Source organism: Balaenoptera physalus (assembly GCF_965194825.1).
Source record: "Balaenoptera physalus genome assembly, chromosome: 5".
Lineage (NCBI taxonomy): Eukaryota > Metazoa > Chordata > Mammalia > Artiodactyla > Balaenopteridae > Balaenoptera > Balaenoptera physalus.
Genome location: NC_138884.1, coordinates 86,273,424 through 86,299,808, shown reverse-complemented (window position 1 = coordinate 86,299,808; position 26,385 = coordinate 86,273,424). Strand labels below are relative to the sequence as shown.

The following is a 26,385-nucleotide window of genomic DNA, read 5'->3' as shown; positions in this document are numbered from 1 at the left end:
GACCTTTCCTTCTCTATGTGATTTGTCTACCTTAGTTTATTAACATGCTTGATTCTTTATCAACCATAGGAAAAAACATAATTCTTAAAAATCACTGCTTTTGCGCTTCTCTAGTGGCGCAGTGGTTAAGAATCCGCCTGCCAATGCAGGGGACACAGGTTCGAGCCCTGGTCCGGGAAGATCCCACATGCCATGGAGCCACTATGCCCGTGTGCCACAACTACTGAGCCTGCGCTCTAGAGCCACGAGCCACAACTACTGAGACCGTGCGCCTAGAGCCTGTGCTCCGCAACAAGAGAAGCCACCGCAATGAGAAGCCGGCACACCGCAACGAAGACCCAACGCAACCAAAAATAAATTTAAAGAAAAAGTCACTGCTTTTACCGTGTGTCCCTCTCCGGTGACCACCCCGTTTATTTCCTTCTAATTAAACGTTTTAAAAGAAGAGTCTTACTCCTTTTCTACACTCTCTCACTTCTTCAATCTCCTACCTTTTGTAATTGTTCTTGTAAAAGTTACAATGGCCCCCATAATACCGAATTTCATGAGTATGTCTCTGTTCTTATTTCTCCTGTGTTTGGCAGAATTGACAGCTTACTCATTCATTCAGCAAATATTCATATTTGTTGAGCACTTACTAAGTACTGGTCACTGTGTTCGTCACTCATAATCAAGACATACACATCTTTATGGAGCTTGCACTACTAAAACTCTTCTGGTTTTTGGTTCACCTTCTCTAAACTACTCTTCAGTGCTTCTCTAAGGCATTTCTTCCTCCACCCCTAATCAAACATCAGCATTTTGACCCCATGCGCTGTTCTCTCTACAGGCTCTTCTTGGGAGAGCTCAACTACTCTGATTTTAACTACTGCCTGCATAATTTATTTTTTTAACTTCCTGCATAATCTTAAGTTTACATCTTCAGCCCTGAATTTCTTTTTTTTTGGCCATGCTGCACGGCTTGTGGGATCTTAGTTCCCTGACCAGGGTCTGAACCCAGGCCATGGCAGTGAAGGTGCTAAGTCATAACCACTGGACCGCCAGGGAATTCCCCAGCCCTGAATTCTTGAATATCATTCTAGATTCCTTCCTCTACTTCATCCTTCTTGAATCAACAATCAAGTCTGATCATTTTTCCTTCTAAATATTTCTCTTGGGAATTCCTTGGTCATATACCAGAAGCTGCAGGGTAAGGCCAAAAAAAAAACTTCTCCAATTAGTCTAGTGAGTTTCGGAGTGAATGGAGTGAGGGTGGAACAACTATCAAGGAGGCTGTGTACTCAAAAGAGTTCATTAAATATTATAATTACATATTAGTTATCTTTTCTTTATCAGTGACCAGGAGTTAAACATTAGTCGCCAAAAGAGACTCTCTGATATGAAAAATTGGTATTTACAATGAAAAATCAATGCCATAGATTTTTATAATATCATTGAAAACAAATATCTGCTTGGTTGTGTATTTTTTTTTAATTTATTTATTTATTTTTGGCTGTGTTGGATCTTTGTTTCTGTGCTAGGGCTTTCTCTAGTTGTGGCAAGCGGGGTCCACTCTTCATCGCGGTGCGCGGGCCTCTCACTATCGCGGCCTCTCTTGTTGCGGAGCACAGGCTCCAGACGCGCAGGCTCAGTAGTTGTGGCTCACGGGCCCAGTTGCTCCGCGGCATGTGGGATCTTCCCAGACCAGGGCTTGAACCCGTGTCCCCTGCATTGGCAGGCGGATTCTCAACCACTGCGCCACCAGGGAAGCCCGTGTATTTTTTTTTAATTTTATTTATGTACGTATGTATGTATTTATTTGGCTGCATTGGGTCTTCATTGCTGCTTGCTGGCTTTCTCTAGTTGCGGCGAGCGGGGGCTACTCTTTGTTGCGGTGCTCAGGCTTCTCACTGCAGTGGCTTCTCTTGTCGTGGAGCACGGGCTCTAGGCGCACAGGCTTCAGTAGTTGTGGCTCACGGGCTCCACAGGCTCAGTAGTTGTGGCGCACGGGCTTAGTTGCTCCCCGGCATGTGGGATCTTCCCAGATCAGGGCTCGAACCCATGTCCCCTGCATTGGCAGGTGGATTCTTAACCACTGCACCACCAGGAAAGTCCCTTGTTTGTGTGTTTTTTAATGCATAATAGAATACAAATTTAAGGAGGAGGTTGACTGCAAAGGTATCTAAGATTTCTCTGGAAATAAAAATATTTCTTTGCCTTGTCCAAGGCAGATCAGTATAAAATCACAAGTAGTAACAATATCTATAAGCTACTCAATAAAGGAATTCAGAAAGCAGCATGAATTCTGGTTAAACCTGCCATTTGTTTTTCTTCTTTTATAGTTCTTCCTGTTTGACATTTCACATAACATTTTACATCTCCTATATGGCCAAGGAAATGTGCAGGAATAGTTAGTTTTACAACATAAAATAAACAAAAAATGGAACAAAGGCCTAACATATCTTTGAACATGGATAATAGGGACACACAGTTCATTTCCACAAGTTTTGTTTTGTTTTGTTTTGTCTTTTTTAAATACACGCTACAGAAATCATTTATTTTCTTCTGATTTGTAAATTTCTTAAGCAGGTGTCTTTTAACAACTGATGTGTAAGAAAGACACATGAAAATTACAAGCCTAAAGTCATTTACTTGCTAAGAGGAAAATCATTCTACTTGTTAAGAAGATTCCTTCTAGAATTTTAAAGTAGCAGTGCCATGTTTTTAACCTCCAAAGTCAGCTGGGTTGTTTTTTTTTTTAAAGATTCCATTTCCTTTGCAGGCTACAACTAAATAGTGCAGAACTAAAATAGCTGCTTCGGTTGTCATCATCTAATTTTGTGGAGTAGACAGATTAAAAATGAGATAAAAATAAGACTTTAAAGACCAAATAATTACAACCATTAAATAAAGCCAATACAATTATGGGACATTAGAGTTCTGAGAACTCAGACGTTGCTTCTAATGAGCACAGTGCTAGCTAGACTTTCAAATCTTTTATATTCTATTTAAAGAGATTTAAAGAAGAAAAAATTTATTCATGAAATAAAACTGAAAGAACAAGAAATACTTTTCTTTGTTTATAAAAGCTAGGTTTTTGAGAAAAAACAAGTAAGATGTGGAAAAAAATCATCTTAGATCTTAACTCTTTTAATCTAACTATATATCCCAATTGGATTCAATATCAATGTAGAACACACTATTTTTTTTTTTTTTGGAGGAATTTAACTTTTTTTTTTTAACGAGAGCGGTTGCTTGAGGATAAACAACTAGTTGGTTTTTTTTTTAATTAATTAATTTATTTATGGCTGTGTTGGGTCTTCGTTTCTGTGCAAGGGCTTTCTCTAGTTGTGACAAGCGGGGGCCACTCTTCATCGCGGTGCGCGGGCCTCTCACTGTCGCGGCCTCTCTTGTTGCGGAGCACAGGCTCCAGACGCGCAGGCTCCGTAATTGTGGCTCACGGGCCCAGCTGTTCCGTGGCATGTGGGATCTTCCCAGACCAGGGCTCGAACCCGTGTCCCCTGCATTGGCAGGCAGATTCTCAACCACTGCACCACCAGGGAAGCCCTGGAGGAATTTAACTTTTAATTTTTAAAAAAGTAACAAGAGTATAACATGGCAAATTCAGATCATCCTCTCACTTCTTTTGTGGCTTACTGTTGTTTTTATTTGGGGTTTTTTGGTTGTTATTTATTTATTTTTATTGAAGTATAGTTGATTTACAACATTGTGTTAGTTTCAGGTCTACAGCATAGTGACTCAGTATTTTTGCAGACTGTACTCCATTATAGGTTATTACAAGATGATGGGTAAAATTCCCTGTGCTACACAGTATATCCTTGTTGCTTATCTATTTTATATACAGTAGTTTGCACCTGTTAACCCCTTACCCCTAATTTGTCCCTCCTCCCTTCCCTGTCCCCTTTAGTAGCCACAGGTTTGTTTTCTATATCTGTAGAACACACTATTTTTATTTTTTTCCATTTATTTATTTATTTATGGCTGCGTTGGGTCTTTGTTGCTGCGTGCAGGCTTTCTCTAATTTCCTTGAGTGGGGGCTACTCTTCGCTGCAGTGCACGGGCTTCTTATTGTGGTGGCTTCTCTTGTTGCGGAGCACGGGCTCTAGGCTCACGGGCTTCAGTAGTTGTGGCACATGGGCTCAGTAGTTGTGGCATGCGAGCTTCAGTAGCTGTGGCTCGCAGGCTCTAGAGTGCAGGCTCAGTAGTTGTGGCACACGGTCTTAGTTGCTCCGCAGCATGTGGGATCTTCCCGGATCAGGGCTCGAACCCATGTCCCCTGAAGTGGCAGGCAGATGCTTAACCACTGTGCCACCAGGCAAGTCCAAACACACTCTTTTTAATTTAAAGCACTGAAGTCTTAGGAAAAAGAGTTTCAGATTTCAAATAATAGAAATAGTACTAATAATAAGAATCTGGCCAGAGAATGTGCCTGGCAACTAATTTTTTTGTTTTCTCCAAGAAAAACGTCTAAATCCAATATATTATAGATAGTTTATACTTTTTTCTAGCTCAAGATAACCTTTTTATTTTGTTTTTATGTAAAATTTTTATTGAAGTAAAACAAAAATACAGAAAAGTGTATATATTTTAGTATAGAAAAGTGTATAGCTCAATTTTCACATGTGAATACACTTGTGTAACCATTATCCATACAAGAATTAAAAGAACATTAACAGGGAGTTCCCTGCTGGCTAGTGGTTAAAATTCTAGGCTTTCACTGCCAAGGCCTGGATTCAATCCTTGGTTGGGGAACTGAGATCCCACAAGCTGTGCAGCATGGCCAAAAAAACCCCAAAAAAACATAAACAGTAAATCAGAGCCTGCAGTATGCCCTCTCCTAGTCTCTACAACCCCTCAAACTACCATCATGCTGAATACTATCACCAGAAATTAGTTTGCCTATGTTTGAACTTTATACAAATGGGATTATACAGCATGGACTACTTTGTGTCTGACAACACATTACTTTTGTGAGAATTTAAACATATGCTTGCATGCAGGAGTAGTTTCATGGATTTTAAACACAGTATAGTATTTTACTGCAGGATTATACTACAATTTAGGTATCCATTCTATTGCTAATTAACATCTAGGTTGTTTCCCATCTGGGGTCATTATGAATTGCACTGTTAATACCTGTCTTTTGGCGCATAAATGTATGCCTCTCTGTTGGATATACACCTACAGGTGGAATTTCTGGGTCAGATATGCATATTTTCAGCTTTAGTAAATACTGCTGCACAGTTTTGCAAAATGGCTGTACCAATTTACGTTCTGACCAGCAGTGTATAAAATTCCAGTTGCCCTAAACCCTTGTCAGCACTTGGTATTATCAGTAGTGATAATTTTAGCCATTCTGGTACATTTTGTGTTTGAAAAGTAGAGTATACTGCTGGCATAATTAATTACTGAATGACTGGATATAAATATGGCTCACAAGGTTTCAGATGACTTGCAGCCCTTTTATGGATATCAGAATTATAAAACTCTTAAGTTATCTTTCCAAAATGTTTTTAAAAATTCCCCAAGACCTAATATAGTAGTGTTATATTTATATAACAGGAAAAGAAATGCTATAACACTGAGGTATTTAAATAACTATTATGGGAAGTTAATCTGGTAGAAGAAGAAAGGGTAAAGCACAAACAGAAGCTACCACACACACAGAGGGCTTTTTTTTTTTAAATTCTAAGTCTGATTCAGATATTGGTAAATCTGTGATGTTAAGTGGCTACTAATCTATGGGTACTTTTTCATGGATTTCTATTCATAGGTCTATAAATAGCAGGCAGATTTATCTTACAGAGACTTCCCCTTCTAAAGATCACTTAAAGACTATGGTTATAAGACTCTTAAGACTAAGAGTCTTATAAATAATAAAACTTTTCAGAAAAAAAAAGAAACGAATATATTAATGTTGGAGAGAAAATGTTACCCTCAAATTTTCGAGTGCTTCTCTGTATGTCAAAAGCATAATATCATGAACTCATTTTACAGTGAAAATTTTTAAAAATGGAACCCTGCTTAATAAAATAGAGGCATATTTTCCTAACTATGAGTTCTCTAAATTCACAGAAATTTTTAAATTCCAATTTAAACAAATTTGTGATACTAAACACTGAATATGAAAGACACCATTTATTCATCCAAGGTTTACCTGATATAAATACAATCACCCAAAAATATAATACTTACATGAATTAATATTATAAACATCTACAGTTTTAAAATTTTTACAGATGTCACTTTTTAATTGTACTATTACCATATGGTAACCATACTAACAAACAAAATTAGAAAGTAGAGAAGATAAGAAAATTACCCATAATCTCACTCCACTAATGTAACCATTATTAATATTCAATATACTTTTTTTCTAGGCATTTTCCCTGGGCATATTTGACATAATTATAATTGTAATGTTCATAACATTGTGTATTTATGTTTTTTCATTTAATTTCTTATCAGTTGAAGTCATAGAATTTTATATTAAAAGTAAATTACTTAGCAAAAAGAGTAAGAAAACAAAGAGCATAAGAACAAAGCATTGTTTAATATGGTTTACCTCATAAATAGGAAGTGTAGGAGAGTTCCATGCATTGATTCTTGATTCATTGACATCAACAACCGTTACCCTGATTTCAGGGCACATATGAGCAATGACACTACATGTGGGTCCTCCAACATAGCCTGCACCAATGCAGCAGATCTTCTTAATTTCAAACATGATTGTACTAGAAGGGAAACAGTAAGACCGTCCAACTATTGAGAACAGAAAATTTAAAGAAATCACACTGCACATTCATCACCCTTTATAAAAACTGTCAAGGTGACAGATACTGGAAAGATTTCCTACATGCACACGCATTAAGAATTATGAAAACAATGATAATAAAAAAATAACGTTCCAACTGGATGACCTAGCCTGTTCTCAGCTGTACCAGCATGAAACATGGAAAAAATTATAGTAACTGATATTACTAAAGAAGTGTCACAAAGATTATAATGACCTAATATAGAAAGTCAAGAAGCAAAATAAAACCTCACCTAATCTTCTAACACCCTAGGGTAACTTTGATTGCTGAGGGAAAATTCAAGGGTGAACACACCAGTGCAATTCTTGCTTAACTAAATGCTGGTGTACAAAGGTCAGCTTTACAACAGGTTTAGACTAAAATGACAGATATGAAGATTAGTTCCTGGGGCTTCCCTGGTGGCGCAGTGGTTGAGAATCTGCCTGCCAATGCAGGGTTCGAGCCCTGGTCTGGGAAGATCCCACATGCTGTGGAGCAAATGGTCCTGTAAGCCACAACTACTGAGCCTGCGCGTCCGGAGCCTGTGCTCCGCAACAAGAGAGGCCGCGACAGTGAGAGGCCCGCGCACCGCGATGAAGAGTGGCCCCCGCTTGCCGCAACTAGAGACAGCCCCTGCACAGAAACGAAGACCCAACACAGCCAAAAAAAATTAATTAATTAATTAATTATTTTAAAAAAAGATTAGTTCCTAAGTCCAGAATTGGCCTCTGAGATTATATTCCCCGCACAATTTGGTTTCAGCAATTCATTTTTAGGTACTGGACAATGATCTTAAACTTAAACTATTTCAACTTCAATCAGAAACCAGGAGATGGTTAAAAGAAAGTAATTTCTGTAGTTAGCAAAGCTGTTACACAGATTTTGATGGGTTTTTCAAAAACCAGTGAATTGATTCACTCGAATCAAAATGACAAGGGACTGAGTTATATGTAAGAATCTCAGTTTATTCAGTAATGATAACGAGAACTGTCAAACTGATAAGATTCTTAGAATTTTTGTCCTAGAGAGTTTAAGAATTTGTTAGTATATTCCTGCATGGGTCAGAGAAGGTACTCTGGAAGGCTGATCTAATTACAATGCCTGGCAAGTACATCCCTATTATGAAAAAAGATACACAAAGCACATAATTAAGATGATCCAATTCCCTTTGGTCTGAATCTGTATTAATCAAACAATGCTCTAATCTTCATTGGTTCTCTGGGTAGACTTCCCAACTGGAAGAGAATGAGCTGACAACCCATACAAGTATCCTGGTCTGTGTTAATAAGCAAGTAATCTGGCTTATAAATTGATCTTTAGTAGTTATGATTAGCAGATATCAACTCATAGAGTCTGATCTCTAATGACTTTTTTTTTTTTTTTGGCCGCATGGCTTGTGGGATCCTAGGTCCCCGACCAGGGATCGAGATCAGGAGTCGAAAACCAGCCCCTCCTCCCCACCCCACCCCCACCGGCAGCGCAATAGCGGAGTCTTAATCACTGGACCGCCAGGGAATTCCCTCTAATGACTTTTTAATAACCTGAAAGAAATGGAATTTTAGTAAACCAGTAAATATGAACAGAATTTGGAATCTAATGATTCCCCAAAAGAAAGAAATATTCTTAGCATTATACATACAAAGAAATATTTTAAATGTATTTTTATTTTGAATAGGTAGTAATTCATATGACTCAAACATTAAATCTGGGGAACTCCTTGGCGGTCCAGTGGTTAAGACTCGGCGTTTTCACTGCCATGGGCCCAGGTTCGATACCTGGTCAAGGAACTAAGATTCCACAAGCCAGGCAGTGAGGCCAAAAAAAAATTCATTAAATCTCTATAACAAGGTAAACACTCAGAAGCCACACACCTACTCCATCCACATCTACTTCGCTACCCTCTACTTTGCTTCTACAAGCAACCTCTTTATTAGAATTCCAAGATTCACCTTAGCAAAAACACTGAGCCTAGAAAAATTTACGTTTAGCAACCATATATCTTTCTTCACCCTTCTTCTGCTTTTCAATTCTGCCCTTCACACTCTCCAGGCCTCAAGTGCCCTATACATGAGGAGAAAGCATGGGGAGATAGACTGCACTGGGATTGCTAAGTGGCTAAGACTGAGCCGGATGTTCTGAAAAGCTCCCACCTGTGGGAGGGACAGCTGGCCTGGAGCAGGCTTACCAAAAATGTGTCTCCAGCGTTCACTGCTGCTGTCCCCACCTCTACAGCAGACAAGTCTTGGCATCTGGTTTCAGAAAAATTGCTTCAACTTGCTTCAGGCTTATTCCCTTCTTCTCATTCATGAAAAATTAATATTCCCAATTTAAGGATTTACTGTGTGGCCACAGCAGAGAATTTGGCCATAGAATAACATAGGTCCTGACACTCAAGTACTTAACAATTTATTCAGCGAATAATTCAATTGAAAAATGTTTATTAAAGACCCCACTATATAACAGCCACTATTGTTCTATGTACTATAGATACAATAGTGAACATGACAGATACAGCTCCTACCTTTACATAGTTATATTCTAGTAGGAAAGCACACAAACAAAATAATGGCAGTTGTGGTAAATTCCACATAAAGGAAATAAACATGTAGCTAAAAGAGAAAGATTTTATGTGGGGAAAGGATTATTTTAGTTAGGGTAGTTAAAGAAGGACTCTCTGAGAAGGTGACTTTTAAACTGACTTAAAAGATAAAATGGAGTTAGTTGCATCCAGGTAATATGGTTAAATTACACAAGGCAGTATAATCAATTAAATGACAAAATGAGGGTTAAAGTCCAGAGGGCGGAAAAATCAAAATAAGAAAGTATCTATATCAAGGCAAATGTAAAATCTAAGCTTGGCCTAAAGAATGAGTAGGATTTAAAAGGAAAGATAAGTGGGGAGGGCATTCCAGTTGACAGGAAGGAAATAAATAAGGACTTATATACAGAAATGAGTCCAGGGCTTCCCTGGTGGCGCAGTGGTTAAGAATCCACCTGCCAATGCAGGGGACACGGGTTCAAGCCCTGGTCCGGGAAGATCCCACATGCTGCAGAGCAACTAAGCCCGTGCACCACAACTACTGAGCCTGCGCTCTAGAGCCCGTGAGCCACAACTATTGAGCCCACGCGCCACAACTACTGACGCCCGTGCGCCTAGAGCCCGTGCTTCGCAACAAGAGAAGCCCCTGCAATGAGAAGCCTGCACGCCGCAACTATAGAAAAGCCCGCATACAGCAACGAAGACCCAACACAGCCAAAAATAAAATAAATAAATTAAAAAAAAAAAAAAGAAATGAGTCCAAAGAAGTGAGATCTGCCTAGTTGCACAAAAACGTGGGTGTTAAGAAGTAGTGAGAGGTAATAATTGTCTCAGGGTGGAAATGAATTGGAAGTGGATCTTGAATGACCCTTTCAGGAAAGCATGACCATAAAAATCCATGAGGCTATAATTTAATAACTTCAGGTAACACAGCTGAAAGTAACCATAACAATCAAGGCATTCATGTATTAGCTAAAATCTAATAAACTCCACTGAAGAAAAAAAAGGGGGAGGGGGCAAAGGGAATGATCAGCTTGGAGCCTGGAAAAGGGGCATTAAGAATAAGAAGATGGAAAAAGTCTTAAAAAAAAAAAAAAAAAAGAATAAGAATGATGGGCTTCCCTGGTGGCGCAGTGGTTAAGAATCCACCAGCCAATGCAGGAGACACAGGTTTGAGCCCTGGTCCGGGAAGATCCCACATGCCGCGGAGCAACTAAGCCCGTGCGCCACAACTACTGAGCCTGCCTGCGCTCTAGATCCTGTGAGCCACAACTACTGAGCCCCCATGCCACAACTACTGAAGCCCACGAGCCTAGAGCCCGTGATCCGCAACAAGAGAAGACACCGCAATGAGAAGCCTGCACACCGCAATGAAAGAGGAGCCCCTGCTCGCCGCAACTAGAGAAAGCCCATGCACAGCAACAAAGACCCAACGCAGCCAAAATAATTAATTAAAAAAAAAAAGAATATGAATAAGAATGACACAGTGTTTATTTCAGCGCTTCTAAAGAGTGACACAGAATCTGGAAGTCAGAAGTTTTCTGGTTTCAGAGAGGTGGGGCAAGAAAAAAGCTTTCGCAATGCTTGGATGGCATATTCCCCCCAAATTCTTTGTTCTGATTCCACTACGCCTTATGAGTTCAGATTGCCAGGAATCATAATACAGAAAGGGATGGCCTGGATTTGAGACATAAGTATTCCAGACACTGGAATAAAGTTTCCCTACTGTAATAGCAAGTTTCCATTCTAGAGTATCCATCAGTCTCTTATGAGCTTAGTCATCATAAGTTACCTAAAGCCTCATTAACCCTTAGGTTTGCGGGAGGAAAAAACAAAAATCAACCTTCCAGATCTGCAAGGCTGAAGATCAAGTCCTGAACTGATGAACCTGGACTACCACTCACAGTAACCCCTTACTGGACAGGTGGCCTCTCTAATCAAAACCAGTATACCTGGAATACCTAAAAAGTGAAATCTCAAAGGATTTTTGGACCAGAGGATCTTGTGGTGTTACCACTTAATCCATAGCCAAGAGGTTATAAGGGCAGCCTACGCCCTCAGTCTCAGCCAGAACATGGGTGAACCAGAACATGGGTTGAGCCCATGATGAACTCTTGGGCTCAAGAGTTTTATAAGGTACTCACAGGCTAACACTTCTCTGCTGCTGTTCACCTCAGCACCTAGAACAGTAGGCTCTCAATAAATATTAATTGAATGAGTAACTCAATAAGGGCTTATCTTTTTGAGATGAAGACTGGTATTTGAATATCTTTATCTCAGATGCTCGATCAGAGTATTTTTGCACTGTCCACAATCCTATCAATCTTTCTTCTTTAGGTAGAACTTCAGCACGTCTTCTCAGAGTTACTTCTTATCTACCTTGGTTGCCACGCCATATTCAGCTTGCCTTTCAGACGGCAGCTGGGGTAAACTATTGATGGCAGGTGGGTCTGTAGTATAGAACTGCATGTGTTTTAGGGTACCCCTGCGTTGCTCTTTCATATGAGGTATGAAGTATGGCTCGCAAATGACAATGGGAAAATTACTGAAGAAGCTAGATGTACAATCTGTGCAAGTCCAAATAAATTACCACTTGGAAGTTTCAACAAGATCTTCAATAAGCTTTAATATGGAGCTTGGTACAGTGTTAGTGATATACTTTGCCTGACACAGATATCTTCTGATTCTATTTTCTATTTCTACTTTATTTACCTTCTGACCCTCTACTGTGCTGTCAGGGAAATGGGAATGTTTGCTTACTGAATGAGTCAGTTTGAAATGAGTTTTTACCTCTGTATTTTGGGAAAGTCACAGCAAACCAGGCCATTCCAAAACTACTTTTCATCTAAAATTTTACAAATTCAGATCAATATTTCAACCTAAAAGATGCGGTTAACAAAGAGCGAAGCTCCTATTACAATCTAAACTGAATATAATCCCTCCACCTCCACCCCTCTTCAGTATACTCTGTATAATTACCCAGTATCTAAGGCAATGGACGTTATAGCTGGATACATCAACTTCACACATCATCTTAGACATTTCCAAAAATTAAATACTAACAGATGCCTGACCCGGGAAAAATACTTAATCAGTGAGAAAGACTGTTAACCGCATATCTAAAGGGTATCATGTAAAGCTGTGGAAATAGCAAGAGAGAAGATGGATTATGCTTATTGGTTACAGGTTTTATGTTGGAGAAAGGAGTAGTACAGCAATAGAAGAAATGAGATCCTTTCAATCAGAGTTGTCTATCCCTTACCTTAAACCAGATGCTCGGCACAAACAAGCACATATCAGAGCAGACAGTAACCTCTTTCATTTCCAGAATCACCCCCCGCTCCCCGCATCTCCCAAGAAACAGACCAGACTACTGTTGTCCATTTCACAGGGGATTTGAAGAAACTCAAAGACTCACTGTGTCTTTGAGGGCAGGCAGTCAATGAACAGCTATTCCCCTGTATATCCCTGAAAAGTTCCCTACCAGTGAATCCCTCTTTTCTATATACCAGAATTCTCGACCTTACTCAATTATTTTCCTATATATAAAGAGGCATAATTTTTCAAGGTCTCACACAAACGCAATCTCCTGAAGCACCCAAGAAAGGCCTTCCCTAACATGAAATAAAGCCATTATATAGTGTGACGGCCAACAATGGATTCCAGGACAGCCCATACAGATGTCACGACAGAATGAATGTCTTAGGATTTCGCCTTCAGAAGGGCTCTCTGGTTCCTTTGCTCTTTAGTTTCTTAAGAAGGGAGACCAGCGACGTGAGGAAAGCAGCAGCCCTCCATGTGAGCAGATTCTAAACACAAACAAAAGACTATGATTTTGAGACCAAAATGGGGTCCCTGACCAGAGGACCACTTCCTCTGGTGGACGTTCGGCTTTCAGAGGCGCCAGGGAAATCTCATTTAAGTCGGAAAGTGAGGAAAAGCAGAAGCAGAAAGAGAAGCGGTTGGAAGACTCGCGAGTCTTGAATTAAAAGCCCAAGCTCTCCCTCTTCCAGGGCAGCAGATCCAAAAGACTATTCCCGCCCAGAGCCCAAAAGAGGAGACGGGGGGTCGTGACACTGGGAGCCTGGGACCGAGCGCAGGGAGCGACTGGAAGCAGCGCGCATACCCCGCCCGGCTCCTTCCACATCCCGCCGGGACCCGGGAGCATCCCCACGGGGTGGCGGAGCCAGCCTGGGAAAGGCGCTTACCCACTTCCAGGCACAGACAGCGGTAACCGCTCCAATCCCGACCGCTCGGACAGCTCCTCGCTCTGGGCCGCGCAGCCGCAGCTTCAGCACTCGCGCCCTGCTCCGTGTGCTCTCCCCTCAGCGCACACCCCTCTCGGGCTGCCAAGCACCTCACCGCGAGTCCCGGGCCCGAGCCCGTATTTAAAGGTTTCCACCCGAGAAGGCGGAGGCTTCATTCCCCCGCAGCCAAGCCCTCCCGGCCTGTGCCCTCCGCTGCACCCCTACTCCCCCTCCCGCCACTGTAGGCCGGGGCCCGCCCCTATTTCCTGCCGGGCCCAGGGGCGGTGGATGCGGGGGAGTGACTAGTCGTCGCTGGGAGGGGCGGGCCCGGGCGGGCCCCCCCCCCCACCCCCGGCCGAGCCTGGGCGAATCCGCTCAGGCCAGCTCAGCGGCCCCGCCCCTGCCGCGAGCGGCGCTGGGCAGAGCTGCGTGCGCCGCGGGTCGGCTAAGGACTGAGGTCTAGGTGCCTGCTTACGCCTAGGTCAGGTTGTAGTTTCCCGGTAGTCCAAAGCCCGCTCTTGCCGTCTGGCCCCCGCTTCCCTCTCTGTGTCCCCATCCTGCCTCACAGCGCTGAGGTGGTGCCGCGTGCGCGCCAGGTCAGCCATACTCTGGGGCTGCGGCCCAGGGGGACCGGAAGGTCCAGGCCCCCTTTCCGGTCTCCCCAGCAGTTTAGAGGGCCTGCCTCGTCTTTCGGCCCCCTAGACCCTGTGGATCAGACGTGGCCAGCGGCTTACTCCACTCCCACGCCTTCCGGGCCCATGGGTCCGCCGCACCCTCCGGGCCCGCGGCCCAGGGTTTAGTCAGATTACCTCCGACTCGCCGCCTCTGGGAAGGAGGCGCCTTACGTCAAAAGGATGCTGAGTCCCGTCATGACTGGACCAGTTAGTGATCCCCGTCCTGATCCCTGGGTAGAGAAGTGGGACAGCCCTCCAGGCACATTTTCCAAATACTTCTGCCAAATTCGGGATCTGAGATGTCTGTGCATGATATATAGCAGAGAGCATGCAAGATGTAAGTGCCGCCTAAGAGGAAGTGAAATTAACGTATGGAGTCTCCCACTTTTAGTGAGAGCAGTTCTGTTCCTGTTTCCCCACTCCAAGGTCATCTTAAACGTCACATTTAAAGAAAGCATAGTTATGACTTTTTATTTCCTCTCCTTAGATTAAGAATTACATCATCTAGATGGACTTACAGATTATCATGCCAAGTAAATCAGACAAATATATGATATTGCTTATATGTGGAATCTAAAACAAAAATGATACAAATGAACTTATTTACAAAACAGAAGTAGACTCACAGACATAGAAAACAAACTTATGGTTAACAAAGGGGAAAGGGGAGGGAGGGATAAATTAGGAGTTTGGGATTAACATATACACACAACTGTATATAACGTAAATAACCAACAAGGACCTACTGTATAGCACAGGGAACTATACTCAAGATCTTGTAATAACCTATAATGGAAAAGAATCTGAAAAATTATATATATATATATATGAATAACTGAATCACTTTGCTATACACCTGAAACTAACACAACATTGTAAATCAACTATAATAAAAATTTTTTTTTAAAAAGAATTACAGGGACTTCCCTGGTGGCGCAATGGTTAAGAATCCGCCTGCCAATGCAGGGGACACAGGTTCCAGCCCTGGTCCGGGAAGATGCCACATGCTGCGGAGCAACTAAGCCTGTGTACCACAACTACTGAGCCTGCCCTCTAGGGCCCGCGAGCCACAACTACTGAGCCCGTGTGCCACAACTACTGGATAGAGCCGGCGCTCCGCACCAAGAGAGGCCACCACAATGAGAAGCCCGCGCACCACAACGAAGAGTAGCCCCCACTCGCCACAACTAGAGAAAGCCCGTGAGCAGCAATGAAGACCCAATGCAGACAAAAATAAATTAATTAAATAAATAAATTTTAAAAAAATAAAATAATGATACATTCTGGGATTTGCCTGGTGATGCAATGGTTAAGAATCCGCCTGCCAATCCAGGGGACACGGGTTTGAGCCCTGGTCCGGGAAGATCCCACATGCCGTGGAGCAACTAAGCCCTTGCACCACAACTACTGAGCCTGAGCTCTAGAGCCCACGAGCCACAACTACTGAAGCCCGCGCGCCTAGAGCCTGTGCTCCGCAACAAGAGATGCCACCGCAATGAGAAGCCTCTGCACCGCAACAAAGAGTAGCCCCCACTCACCACAACTAGAGAAAGCCCGTGAGCAGCAATGAAGACCCAACACAGCCATAAATAAATAAATAAATAAATTTTTTTTTAAAAAGGGAAAAGCTTTAAAAAAAAAGAAAAGAATGATACATTCCCTGCCTTCGTAAATTTTACTCTCTATGGGGAACATCAATCACACAGATACATGTAAAATTATAACTTTATTAAGGAGAGACACATAGTCTTGTGGGAATTCACAATAGAAGTATCCAACATAGTAGGTCAGGGATGCTTCTTCAAGTTTTGATAATTAAGCTCCTAAAGGAAACATAGGTATTAACTAGAGGAAACAAAGAGGGTGGTTAGAGGAATAAAAAGGATGAATGTAGGGAGAGCAATTCAGAGCTAATTATAGTCATCAAGAATTAGAAGCAGCATGTCCAGGGTAGTAGTCATGGAGATTTAGAGCAAAGAACAGACTCAAGAGATGATCAGGGAATAAAAGTTATACCCCTCCCCCATCTCCCCCATCTCACACCAAGGGTGACACTATCTTGGCTTGACAGTAAAGGTTAGTTTTGCCTTGCACAGATATATTTAAGGGAATCAATTTCTAGCTCAACTTCCACAGGTATTCTTTCCCAAAATTGATCTGCCCAAGAACAGTCCATTTTACAAAAGAAAGACTTTTACATTCTACTCAAACAAAACCTTACTATGATTCATTATCCGGGGTAAAATTCTGGGTGCCAAACAAAGGGATGAAGTGAATTCTGATTTGGGGGAAGTCTCTTATAGTGATTAATCAAGACACTTCAAATCTCTTTCCTCATTTTATATTTATTTTTGTTAAGGCTGAAGTTCAGAGTTAGAAACAGGACACTTTGGGCATTTTCTGAATTCCAAACAGCAGGTGCCATATAAATTTGTGACCTTGATTATTTTAAAAACAATTTAAGTATTTTGCAGGACTATGAAAATTTTCAAGAGATACTGGATAAAATTGACATGGATAAAATTTACAGGATTTATTCAGTAAAGTAGTTCAACTTAGCTATATCAAATCTTAAAATACTTTTTCCACTTGTAGGTTTCATCGTATATAATGTTTAATATTTTTATTAACAAAATTATACCCACTTATATATAAAAACATATTAAATGTCAACTTAAAATATGCTAAGCATTGACCAAAATCAGAGCCATTCTCCATAATTTCGAAGGTGTTTAATCACACTGGTTCTGGCACTAAGGACAGCAGCTGGAATTGTAGTTTTCTTAACCCTTTGAAGCTATCCATTTTTGTCTGCAAGTCTTAAAAAATCTCTTGTAGTTTTTGCATTATAATCTTGCTGTTACTAGTGGCTTTACCCAACAAGTGTATTAAAATAAATGAAGATAGTTTTGAATCTGGAGTAGAGATTCTGTTTGGTTTGCTCACAGATGGAACCAAGTAAGTTTAGGTGAAAAGGTACAAATCAAGGCTTAGACCCCCTTCTGCCTCTGTGTGTATTTTGGCCAAATAGAGAAAAAAGAATTAAATGCCATCAACAGTATGGTTATTGAAGTGGGAGGGACACATATGAACCTATGTTAAGGGAGAGCATCAAGATTGCTTTTCATTGCACTTCTAAAAGGAAAAAAAGTTTAAGATAGTATGCCATTTTTCAAAATTATCTTAGGAATATAAAAGCAATAAAGTTAGAAATTATAGGTCTAGGATTTGCCAATGGGAGTGGATGGCTCTAGTTGTGTGGAAAACAAGATTACTAGAGGAGACATTATGGGACTGAGTATTGGAAGGGTTGTTTACTTGGATATTGATATCGGAATCACCATAGGAAGAGTGTCAAAAAGACAAGCAGAAAGTCCAGTGCTAAAATCTTCAAGGAATGAGGAGTAATCCAGAGGTCTATAAATGACTATGAAAGATAGGTTATCAAGTGGAGTACTCTGACAACATGAGCTTCAAAAGAATTGGTGAGTTTTAGGGAGGAGAGAGCGATAACCTGTCAGCCAAAACGAGGAACTGGGAAGAAGTGCACTCTACATCTACATTCTTTGGTTATATAGTCTGGAAAAGAAAATAGTTCCCATTTGAGAGGGCAATGGGAGAGTCAATGCCCTTAGGAGATGCCATGTTTTGGTGAAGGGAATGTTCAGAGAAAAGGTTGAAGATATGGAGCTTTTGCTGATGATGACCCTTGAGTTTAGGAGTTTTGGGGCATGAGGAAGGGTATGAGATTGAATCAGCTGAGGGGGAATGGCTGAGTGATGGCCTGGGAGTCTTGGACTTATGGATGCCAATACAAACAAGGGTATAGGACATGATAGGATTAATCAAGATGGTCTCTAAGGCCAATTATCACAGCCAGGCCATGAGTACAGGGAGAGAGTAGGAAGGTAGGCTTGAGGGAGCCTTGGCAAAAACATGTAGATCTCCGTGGGTCTTCCTGTCAGACATGATGATATTGGTGCTGAGGCCAATAAGGGGGTGATATCACTGTGGAGGGGGCTCTGTGGGTATCCCCTGACAACTCTGCTCACACTCTTATCTTCCATCTTAAAACAACAATAAAAACCTCTCCCTCTCTCCCTAGACCCTTATCCCACTCAAGTCACTACCGCATTTCTCTGTTCCCATTCATTGTAAACCCCCTCCAAAGAGTTGCTTATACTTTGTCTCTCCTTCTTTACTCCCATTTCTTTCCTCAACTACTCCAGCTGGGTTTCCATCATCATCACTCCAACAAAACATCTTTTATCAAGTTCACCATGAATCCTTTCTGTCAAAATGTTCAATTCTCCATCCCATGCTTTTTCTCAGTAGAATTTGACACCATTGAGCCCTCCACCCTCTAGAAATTTACTTTCTTTTCAGGCTTCCAAGACATTACACTCACAGGGTTTTCTTCTTCTTTCACTAGGTGCTCCTTCTCAGTCTACTTTGCCAGATTCTCTTTCTCGACCAGAGCTGTAAATACTGCAGTACCACAAGTCCCAGTCCTGGGATTTCTTCTCTTCTCTTTCCTTTTTTCTTTTTTAATTGAAATATAGTTGACATAAAACATTATGTTAGTTTCAGGTGTACTACGTAATGATTTGACATTTACATACATTATGAAATGATCACAAGTCTAGTAACCATCTGTTCCCATACAAAGTTACTACAATACTATTGACCATAGTCCTTATGCTGTATATTACGTCCCTGTGGCTTATTTATAACTGCTCCCCCTGCTTCCCCTCCCTGCCCCCACCCCACTCCCTCCTTTCTGGCAACCACCCATTTGTTCTGTGTATCTGTAAGTCTATTTTCATTTTGTTTTGTTTTGTTATTTATATTTCACATATCAGTGAGGTCATATGTATTTGTCTCTCTGACTCATTCATTTCACTTAGCATAATATCCTCTAGATTCATCCATGTCACAAATGGCAAGATTCCCTTTTGTTTCTTTTAATGACTGAGTAAAATTCTGTTGTACATATACTACATCTTCTTTATCCATTCATCTATCAATGGACACTTAGGTTGCTTGCATATCTTGACTACTGAAAATAATGCTACAATGAACATTAGTGAGCGTATATCTTTTCAAATTAGTGTTTTGTTTTCTTCGGGTAAATACCTAGAAGTGAAATTGCTAGATCATATGGCAGTTCTAATTTTTTTGAGGAACCTCCATACTGTTTTCCATAGTGGCTGCACCAATCTACAATCCCACCAACAGTGCATGAGGGTTCCCTTTTCTCCACATCCTTGCCAACACTTGTTATTTCTTGCCTTTTGGTGATAGTAATTCTGACGGGTGTGAGGTGGTATCTCATTGTGGTTTTGAATTGCATTTCCCTGATGTCTAGTAATACTGATCATCTTCATGTGCCTGTTGGCCATCTGTATGTCTTTGGAAAAACATCTATTCGGATCCTCTGTCCATTTTTTAATCGGGTTGTTTGTTTTTTTGATATTGACTTGTATGAATTCTTTGTATAATTTGGATATTAATCCCTTATCATATATATATTTTGCAAATACCTTCTCCCATTCAGCAGGCTGCCCTTTTGGTAGTTTTCTAATTTTCCAAAAGCTTGGAAAATTTGATGTAGTCCAATTTATTCTTGCTTTTGTTTCCCTTGTCTGAGGAAACAGATCCAAAAAAATTTTGCTAAGACCAATGTCAAAGATCATACTGCCTATGTTTTATCCTAGGAGTTTTATAGTTTCAGATCTTACATTTAAGTCTTTAATCCATTTTGAGTTAATTTTTGTATATGGTGTGAGAAAGAAATTCAGTTTGATTCTTTTGCATTTAGCTATCCAGTTTTCCCAACACTATTTTTTGAAGAGGTTTTTTTTTTTTTTTTTTTTAATTATTTTAAATTAATTTATTTAATTATTTTTGTCTGTGTTGGGTCTTCGTTTACTGTGCGAGGGCTTTCTCCAGTTGCGGCAAGCGGGGACCACTCTTCATCGCGGTGCGTGGGCCTCTCATTATCGCGGCCTCTCTTGTCGCAGAGCACAGGCTCCAGACGCACAGGCTCAGTAGTTGTGGCTCACGGGCCTAGCTGCTCCGTGGCATGTGGGATCTTCCCAGACCAGGGCTCGAACCCGTGTCCCCTGCATTAGCAGGCAGATTCTCAACCATTGTGCCACCAGGGAAGCCCCTTGAAGAGGTTTTTCACCATTGCATATTCTTGCCTCCTTTGCTGTAGATTAATTGACCATATAAGCATGGGTTTATTTCTGGCCTTTCTACCCTGTTCCATTGATCCATTTTTCTCGTCTCTTGTCTTTATTGTCTCTTTACGTGATTTTATCCAGTCCCAAAGACTCAAATACTATCTGTATTTCGTTGGCTTTTAATGTATCTCCCTTTATCATGGAACCTTAGCTCCACACATCTCTATCCAACTACCTACTCAAGATCTCCACTTGAATGTCTAGCACTCAAAATCGTCATAGCCAACATTGAAGTATTGTTTTTTTCTGTGGCAGTGACTGCCATCTGACCCCAATAGCCACACTTTTCTTATTTAGTAATAGAATTCCCAAATTTTAGCTAGGCAGTTATTTCCCATAATGAAGACTACGTTGTCTAGCCTGCTTCGGGTATGGTCATATGATGAAGTTCTGGCTAAGGGGATATGAGCAGAAGGGATATGTACAACTTTCAGGACAAACCCTAAAATAGGCAGGCCCTCCATATTTCCTCCCCCTCCTTCCCTCTGGCTGGAGCACTGACCCGATGGGTGTTGTTGTGGAACTATCTTCGACCATGCAGAGAAGGACAACATTGGGTGGACTACAGACCAGGAGTTTGAGAAGCTCCACTGCTCTAGAGGTCAGTGGAGCAACAAGTTAGAAAGAGTCTGAGTTCTGAATACCTGAAGCAAATACATCAGCCCTAGACTGTTTATATCTTTGAGCTGTTACATGAAAGACAACTTAAGTCTATCTGGTTTAAGCCACTGGAGTCTCTATTCCAGTAAGTTAACCTGTATCCAAACTAATATTTGCTTCCAATCTGTTCCTTCTCACCCTTCATTTCCCTTACCATAAACCTTTCTCATCTCAATCTGTTAACATCGATCACCGAGTTGCTCAAGCCCCCAAACTAGACGCCATTCTTGTTTTCTCTCTTCCCTCCCATTCCTTGCTGGCCATCACTGTGACCTACGGGCTCTACCTCCAAAATATATCCCAGATCTGATCTTTTCTTATAATCGCACTGCCACACCCTTACTCAAAGCCACTAGCATCTCTTATCTGGACTCCAGTGGCTTCCTGCCTCATTCTTGATGCACAGTTCATCTTCCACACAGCAGCCAGAGTGAGATTATAAGTCATAAATCATATCATTTATCCCCCACCCCCTGCCCTAATGGCTTTTATACTCATAATAAAATCCAAAGTCTTCAGTTTGTTTTGGGTTTTTTTTTTTTTTTTGCCGCATCACACAGCTTGTGCAATCCCAGTTCCTCACTCAGGGACTGTACCCAGCACCCGGTAGTAAAAGCATGGAGTCCTAACCACTGGACTGCCAGGGAATTCCCCGAAGTTTTGGATCCCAAGATCCTACAAGATGTAGACCTTACTTCTGATCTCATGCTGTACCAGTCATTTGGCCTTATTCTGGTCCCTTGAAAATGTCACGTCTGTTTCAGTCTCAGGGCCTTTGTATTTGTTGTTTCTCTTGGAAGACTGCCCAGATCTTTGCATAGCTGCATCATTCAGTTCTCAACTCAAATATCATCTCTTCAGAAAGCTCTTTTACCTTGATTGTATTTTAACTTCTCTTTAGCAATTAGCAGTCCTTGAAATAATATTGTTAGCTTTTGTATTTGTCTGCCCCCTGTAAATAGAGTATAAACTTCTTGATGACAGGGACTAAAAACAAATGATCTTACCACCATGAGAATTCGTTTTTTCTGAAGATCATAAATCCTAGTTATGTGAAGAATGAATTATTTACCCTATTAACATAATTTTGACCCAACTCCTTACAAAGTAATAATCTTACCTTTATTCCTTTTTATGACAGTGGTGTTTTTGTTTCATGGCTTTTTTAAAACAAAAAAACACAGAATCTTCACATTAACTGAACAGGCCTCTGTTACAGCCATCCCTGAAGGATGACATCTCCCTTCCTCACACCCATGAAAAAAAAATTGGCAAAATAAAAAAGCGTTATTTTTAGGCATCAGGAAAAACTGTTAAATATCACTATAAAATACAATTCTGCTGCAGTGGAATTCAAGGTTTCAGTGAATTCCCTGCCCATACATAGAAATCAATTAGAATGAAGGAAATGATTAATTTTCACTTTTGTTTCTATTTTGTTTTTCATCTCTAGAACTAAGCACAAGGTTTAACATTCTTTATGGTCAGTGGTTCTCACCCTTAGCTGCCATTGGAATCACCTGTAGATGCTTAGGCCAAACTTCATACCAATTAACCCCATTCTAGAATCTCTGAGGTCAAGGCGTCAGTGGTTTTTAACGCTCTCTAGGTGAATGCAGTGTGCAGCCAAAGTTGAGAACCACTGCTCTAATAGTTTGCTCTTTAGCTTTTCTTGCAATGGATTTGTTCACTTATTAGTCAAAATTTGCTTTCCAGTTTACCTTCCAAGGATTTAAAACTATTGATTGGAAACTGTGATATTATATTTAATATTTACTGTTTTTCACATTCCATATTCCTAAAGGTGCCATTGTTTAGTCCTAGTAGGGTGAATTCCTTCCAATGGAAATTCAGTGGAAGTGTCTGAAATCCATAGTTTCCATACAAAGGTTTTGAAAAGGAAGAGTTGTGTGTATGTGTGTGTGTTGGGATGGTGAAGGCTCTTACATAACAATATTTAAGGCTTTACAAAGCATTTTTACACACATTTCATTTCTCACTTCAGTTTGGTGTAAAGTAGTATTATATCTGACAAATAAACGAGGAAAGTGATGCTCCAAATTAAGTAGGCCGCCCAAGGGTCACATAGCTTGTATTCCTTAGTCAAGGCGTAGGCTGCTTAAAATGCCATTAGTCTTTTAGTTACTGAAAGCTAACATATATAGTTTCATAAGAAGGGAACTTATTGCAACAGATTGAATGCAGAAGTAGAAATGATAACCCAGCTTTCTTCTATTAAGCCAGCCATTAAAGAGATTTGCAAAATTGTAAAACAGTGCCACTCTTTTCATTAAATTTTCATTGTAGAAAATGGTTATTTTCATTGACAATATTTTAACATGTATTGGGTGTATTGTTGCTTTAAAATACTTAATACTTTTAAGTGTTCTCAGTTTTAATTTTAGACATAGTATGTATTGATAGATATAACCCATATAAACAAAACCTCCTTGGGGTCCCCAAACCAGAAAGTTTGAGAATCTCTACAAGCTATCACTATATACTTTGGCTTCTGGCATATTTTTTTTAGTTGTGAGAAAAACTAAAAGTCTGAATAAATTGTTTACCATGCCCGGTTCACACAAAGCTATCTTATTTAGCATTTTTCCCCAAGTCTAAACACTATCAACAATACTATTTTTATTGTACATGAGAAGATTGCTACAATGAAAATAGAAGTTTGAGAACTGGATGCAAACATGTGATAAAGAAGATCAGTGTAGGACTTCCCTGGTGGCACAGTGGTTAAGAATCCGCCTGCCAATGCAGAGGACGCGGGTTCAATCCCTGGTCCGAGAAGATCCCACATGCCGCAGAGCAACTAAGCCCGTGCGCCACAACTACTGAGCCTGTGCTCTAGAGCCCGTTCTCCGCAACAAGAGAAGCCACCGCAATGAGAAGCCCGCGCACTGCAACGAAGAGTATCTTAGCCCCCGCTCGCTGCAACTAGAGAAAGCCTGAGCTTAGCAATGAAGACCCAACGCAACCAACGATAAATAAATAAATAAAATTGATTCTTCAAAAACAAAAAGAAAGAAAGAAGATCAAAGTCAGGTATCTTTCTTCAACAGAAATACCCTTTGAATATCTTTGATGCTTTCAGAGATTGGCATCAGGAACTATTAATACAAGAGGGCACAAGTTATTCAAACTTAATTGTTGCCAGTTTACGTCCATCTATGTGACTCTGAGTTCTGAAACTATTGTGACACAATGAAAAAATTCCTTAGATGTTGTGGTGGGAGAAAATTATAAGCCCCACTCATCCTTTACTGGAGAAACTATAATTTTCAGTATTACTTTATTTAGCCCAAGATTTCCTTAAGCCTTCTATTTTCTGATTTAGTTCTGGTTAGCAGAATCATGTTTGAACCCTGACACTGCCAACTTTCAACAGGCATTTGTTAGTGAAATTCTGGGAAGGTAAGAGGATGTTGTCAAAGCAGCAGTGTGAGATAAAACAGGGTGAAATCTAGTCTTTAAAAAAGGTTGTTGGATAAACATGAAGGCTAAGAACATTTGGAAGGATAGAAATCTTAATCCATTTGTTAGGGTGGCTCTGGTGTCCTGGTGTCAAGATTCACATCTGTTCTGTATGTTTTTTTCAGTTTTCTTTTTTTTAAGATTTTTTGATGTGGACCATTTTTTAAAAGTCTTTATTGAATTTGTTACATTGCTTCTGTTTTATGTTTTGGTTTTTTGGCCCCCAAGGCATGTGGGACCCTAGCTCCCCAACCAGGGATCGAACCCGCACCCCCTGCATTGGAAGGCAAAGTCTTAACCACTGGACCACCAGAGAAGTCCCCATCCTGTGTGTTTTAACCACAAAATTGTACTTGCTGGATTGTAAGGAATCCCCTTTATGACATCCAGACTTCCAAAGTTTAATGTTTACATACTAATTAGTTGTCAGGGAAAGCTGCATTCAGTCTAGGGTAATGCCTTTTGTATGTATTATAAAAGCATCTCTTCCTTTGGCACTGAATTAATGAGTGACTATATAACAGATACATTTCTTTAAACACAACACAGATTTTTCCACAATGCTGAATCTGCTATGTGGTACTTATGTTAATTCTGCTCAGTTTTTCAAAGTGAATAGAAACAATGCAATTTAAATCCTTTCATTATCAAGACATAGCCTGAGTTTAGCTTATGAGCAGTGTAGGGTGTAGGACCATATATTTAAGAGGTCAGACCTCTGGCATCACAAGGATTGTAAATAACTTTTTTCTCTTTCCTAAATTTTCTAGAAATAAGCAGAGTTTTGTATAAGGGAATAATAAGTCTTACTTGATATGAAAGTTGCTTGATTCTTAAAACTACACGTATTGTTCTGCACCCCACATTTTCCCTGCCTCCAGACATCTCCCTCCTCCCTATCAACAGACATCTCAATTTAGCGTCTGATGGCTTAAAATGGTTTCTATAATCTAGGCCTGAATAACACCCATTTTAAAGCATAAACAGTTAAGCAATAAACACTTGTTGAAATGTTTATTGAACAAACGTAATCAATTTGTTTGAGAAAAGATATGCAGGGTTAAGTTCCTTGTGAGGAAAAATCACATTGATAACTCCAGTTTTTAAAGAACCTAAACATGGGAGATAATCATGGTTGGTGTTTACAGAACATTTTGGGGGGTGGGGGAGAACCAATTTTATAAATTGAGATTCTGAGTCGAGAAAACTATCAGATGAAATGGCAGGGATCAAAAACTTATTTTATTAGAATTCCATTTTCTGGGTGGAAAACTAGTATTGCAGAGCCATTTAATGAAAACAGTTTTGCTGGGGATTCAGATATGCACTGACATACAGTGACAAAGTTTAGATTGAAACTTTGTCACTATCTCCAGGAAGTTATATATTTCACAAATTTTGCTGTTTTAACACTTAAGTATCATACCAGAAAAACTATACTATTTTTATGTGTATGGGTATTAATGATCTTTTTTTTTTTAATATTTATTTATTTATTTATTTTGGCTGCGCTGGGTCTTAGTTGCGGCATGTGGGATCTTCGTTGCGGCATGTTTAGTTGTGGCATGTGGGTTCTTTGGTTGTGGCATGAGTGTGGGATCTAGTTCCCCGACCAGGGATAGAACCCGGGCCCCCTGCACTGGGAGTGCAGAGCCTCACCCACTGGACCACCAGGTAAGTCCCTGATCTTTAGTATCTAGATGCATTCCAGGTCATAGAGCAAATGCAAACTTTCAGTTT

At 40.5% G+C, this 26,385-nt stretch overlaps 1 protein-coding gene and 1 pseudogene across 2 annotated transcripts in view; one reads left to right on the top strand and one right to left on the bottom strand.

Annotated features, from left to right (window-relative positions):
• Window positions 1–13,836, bottom strand: part of UGDH (UDP-glucose 6-dehydrogenase) — a 30,011-nt gene extending 16,175 nt beyond the window's left edge. Inside the window, exons 1-2 of the mRNA XM_082464284.1 lie at window positions 13,542–13,836; window positions 6,566–6,734 (exon numbers count right to left, since the gene is read on the bottom strand). Coding sequence (XP_082320410.1) covers window positions 6,566–6,727 — 162 coding nt within the window. The 5' untranslated portion in view covers window positions 6,728–6,734; window positions 13,542–13,836. The remainder of the gene's footprint in view (window positions 1–6,565; window positions 6,735–13,541) is intronic.
• LOC309661983 (proline-rich protein 11 pseudogene) overlaps window positions 1–26,385 on the top strand; it is a 367,415-nt pseudogene that overhangs the window by 9,735 nt on the left and 331,295 nt on the right. The window lies entirely within an intron of this gene.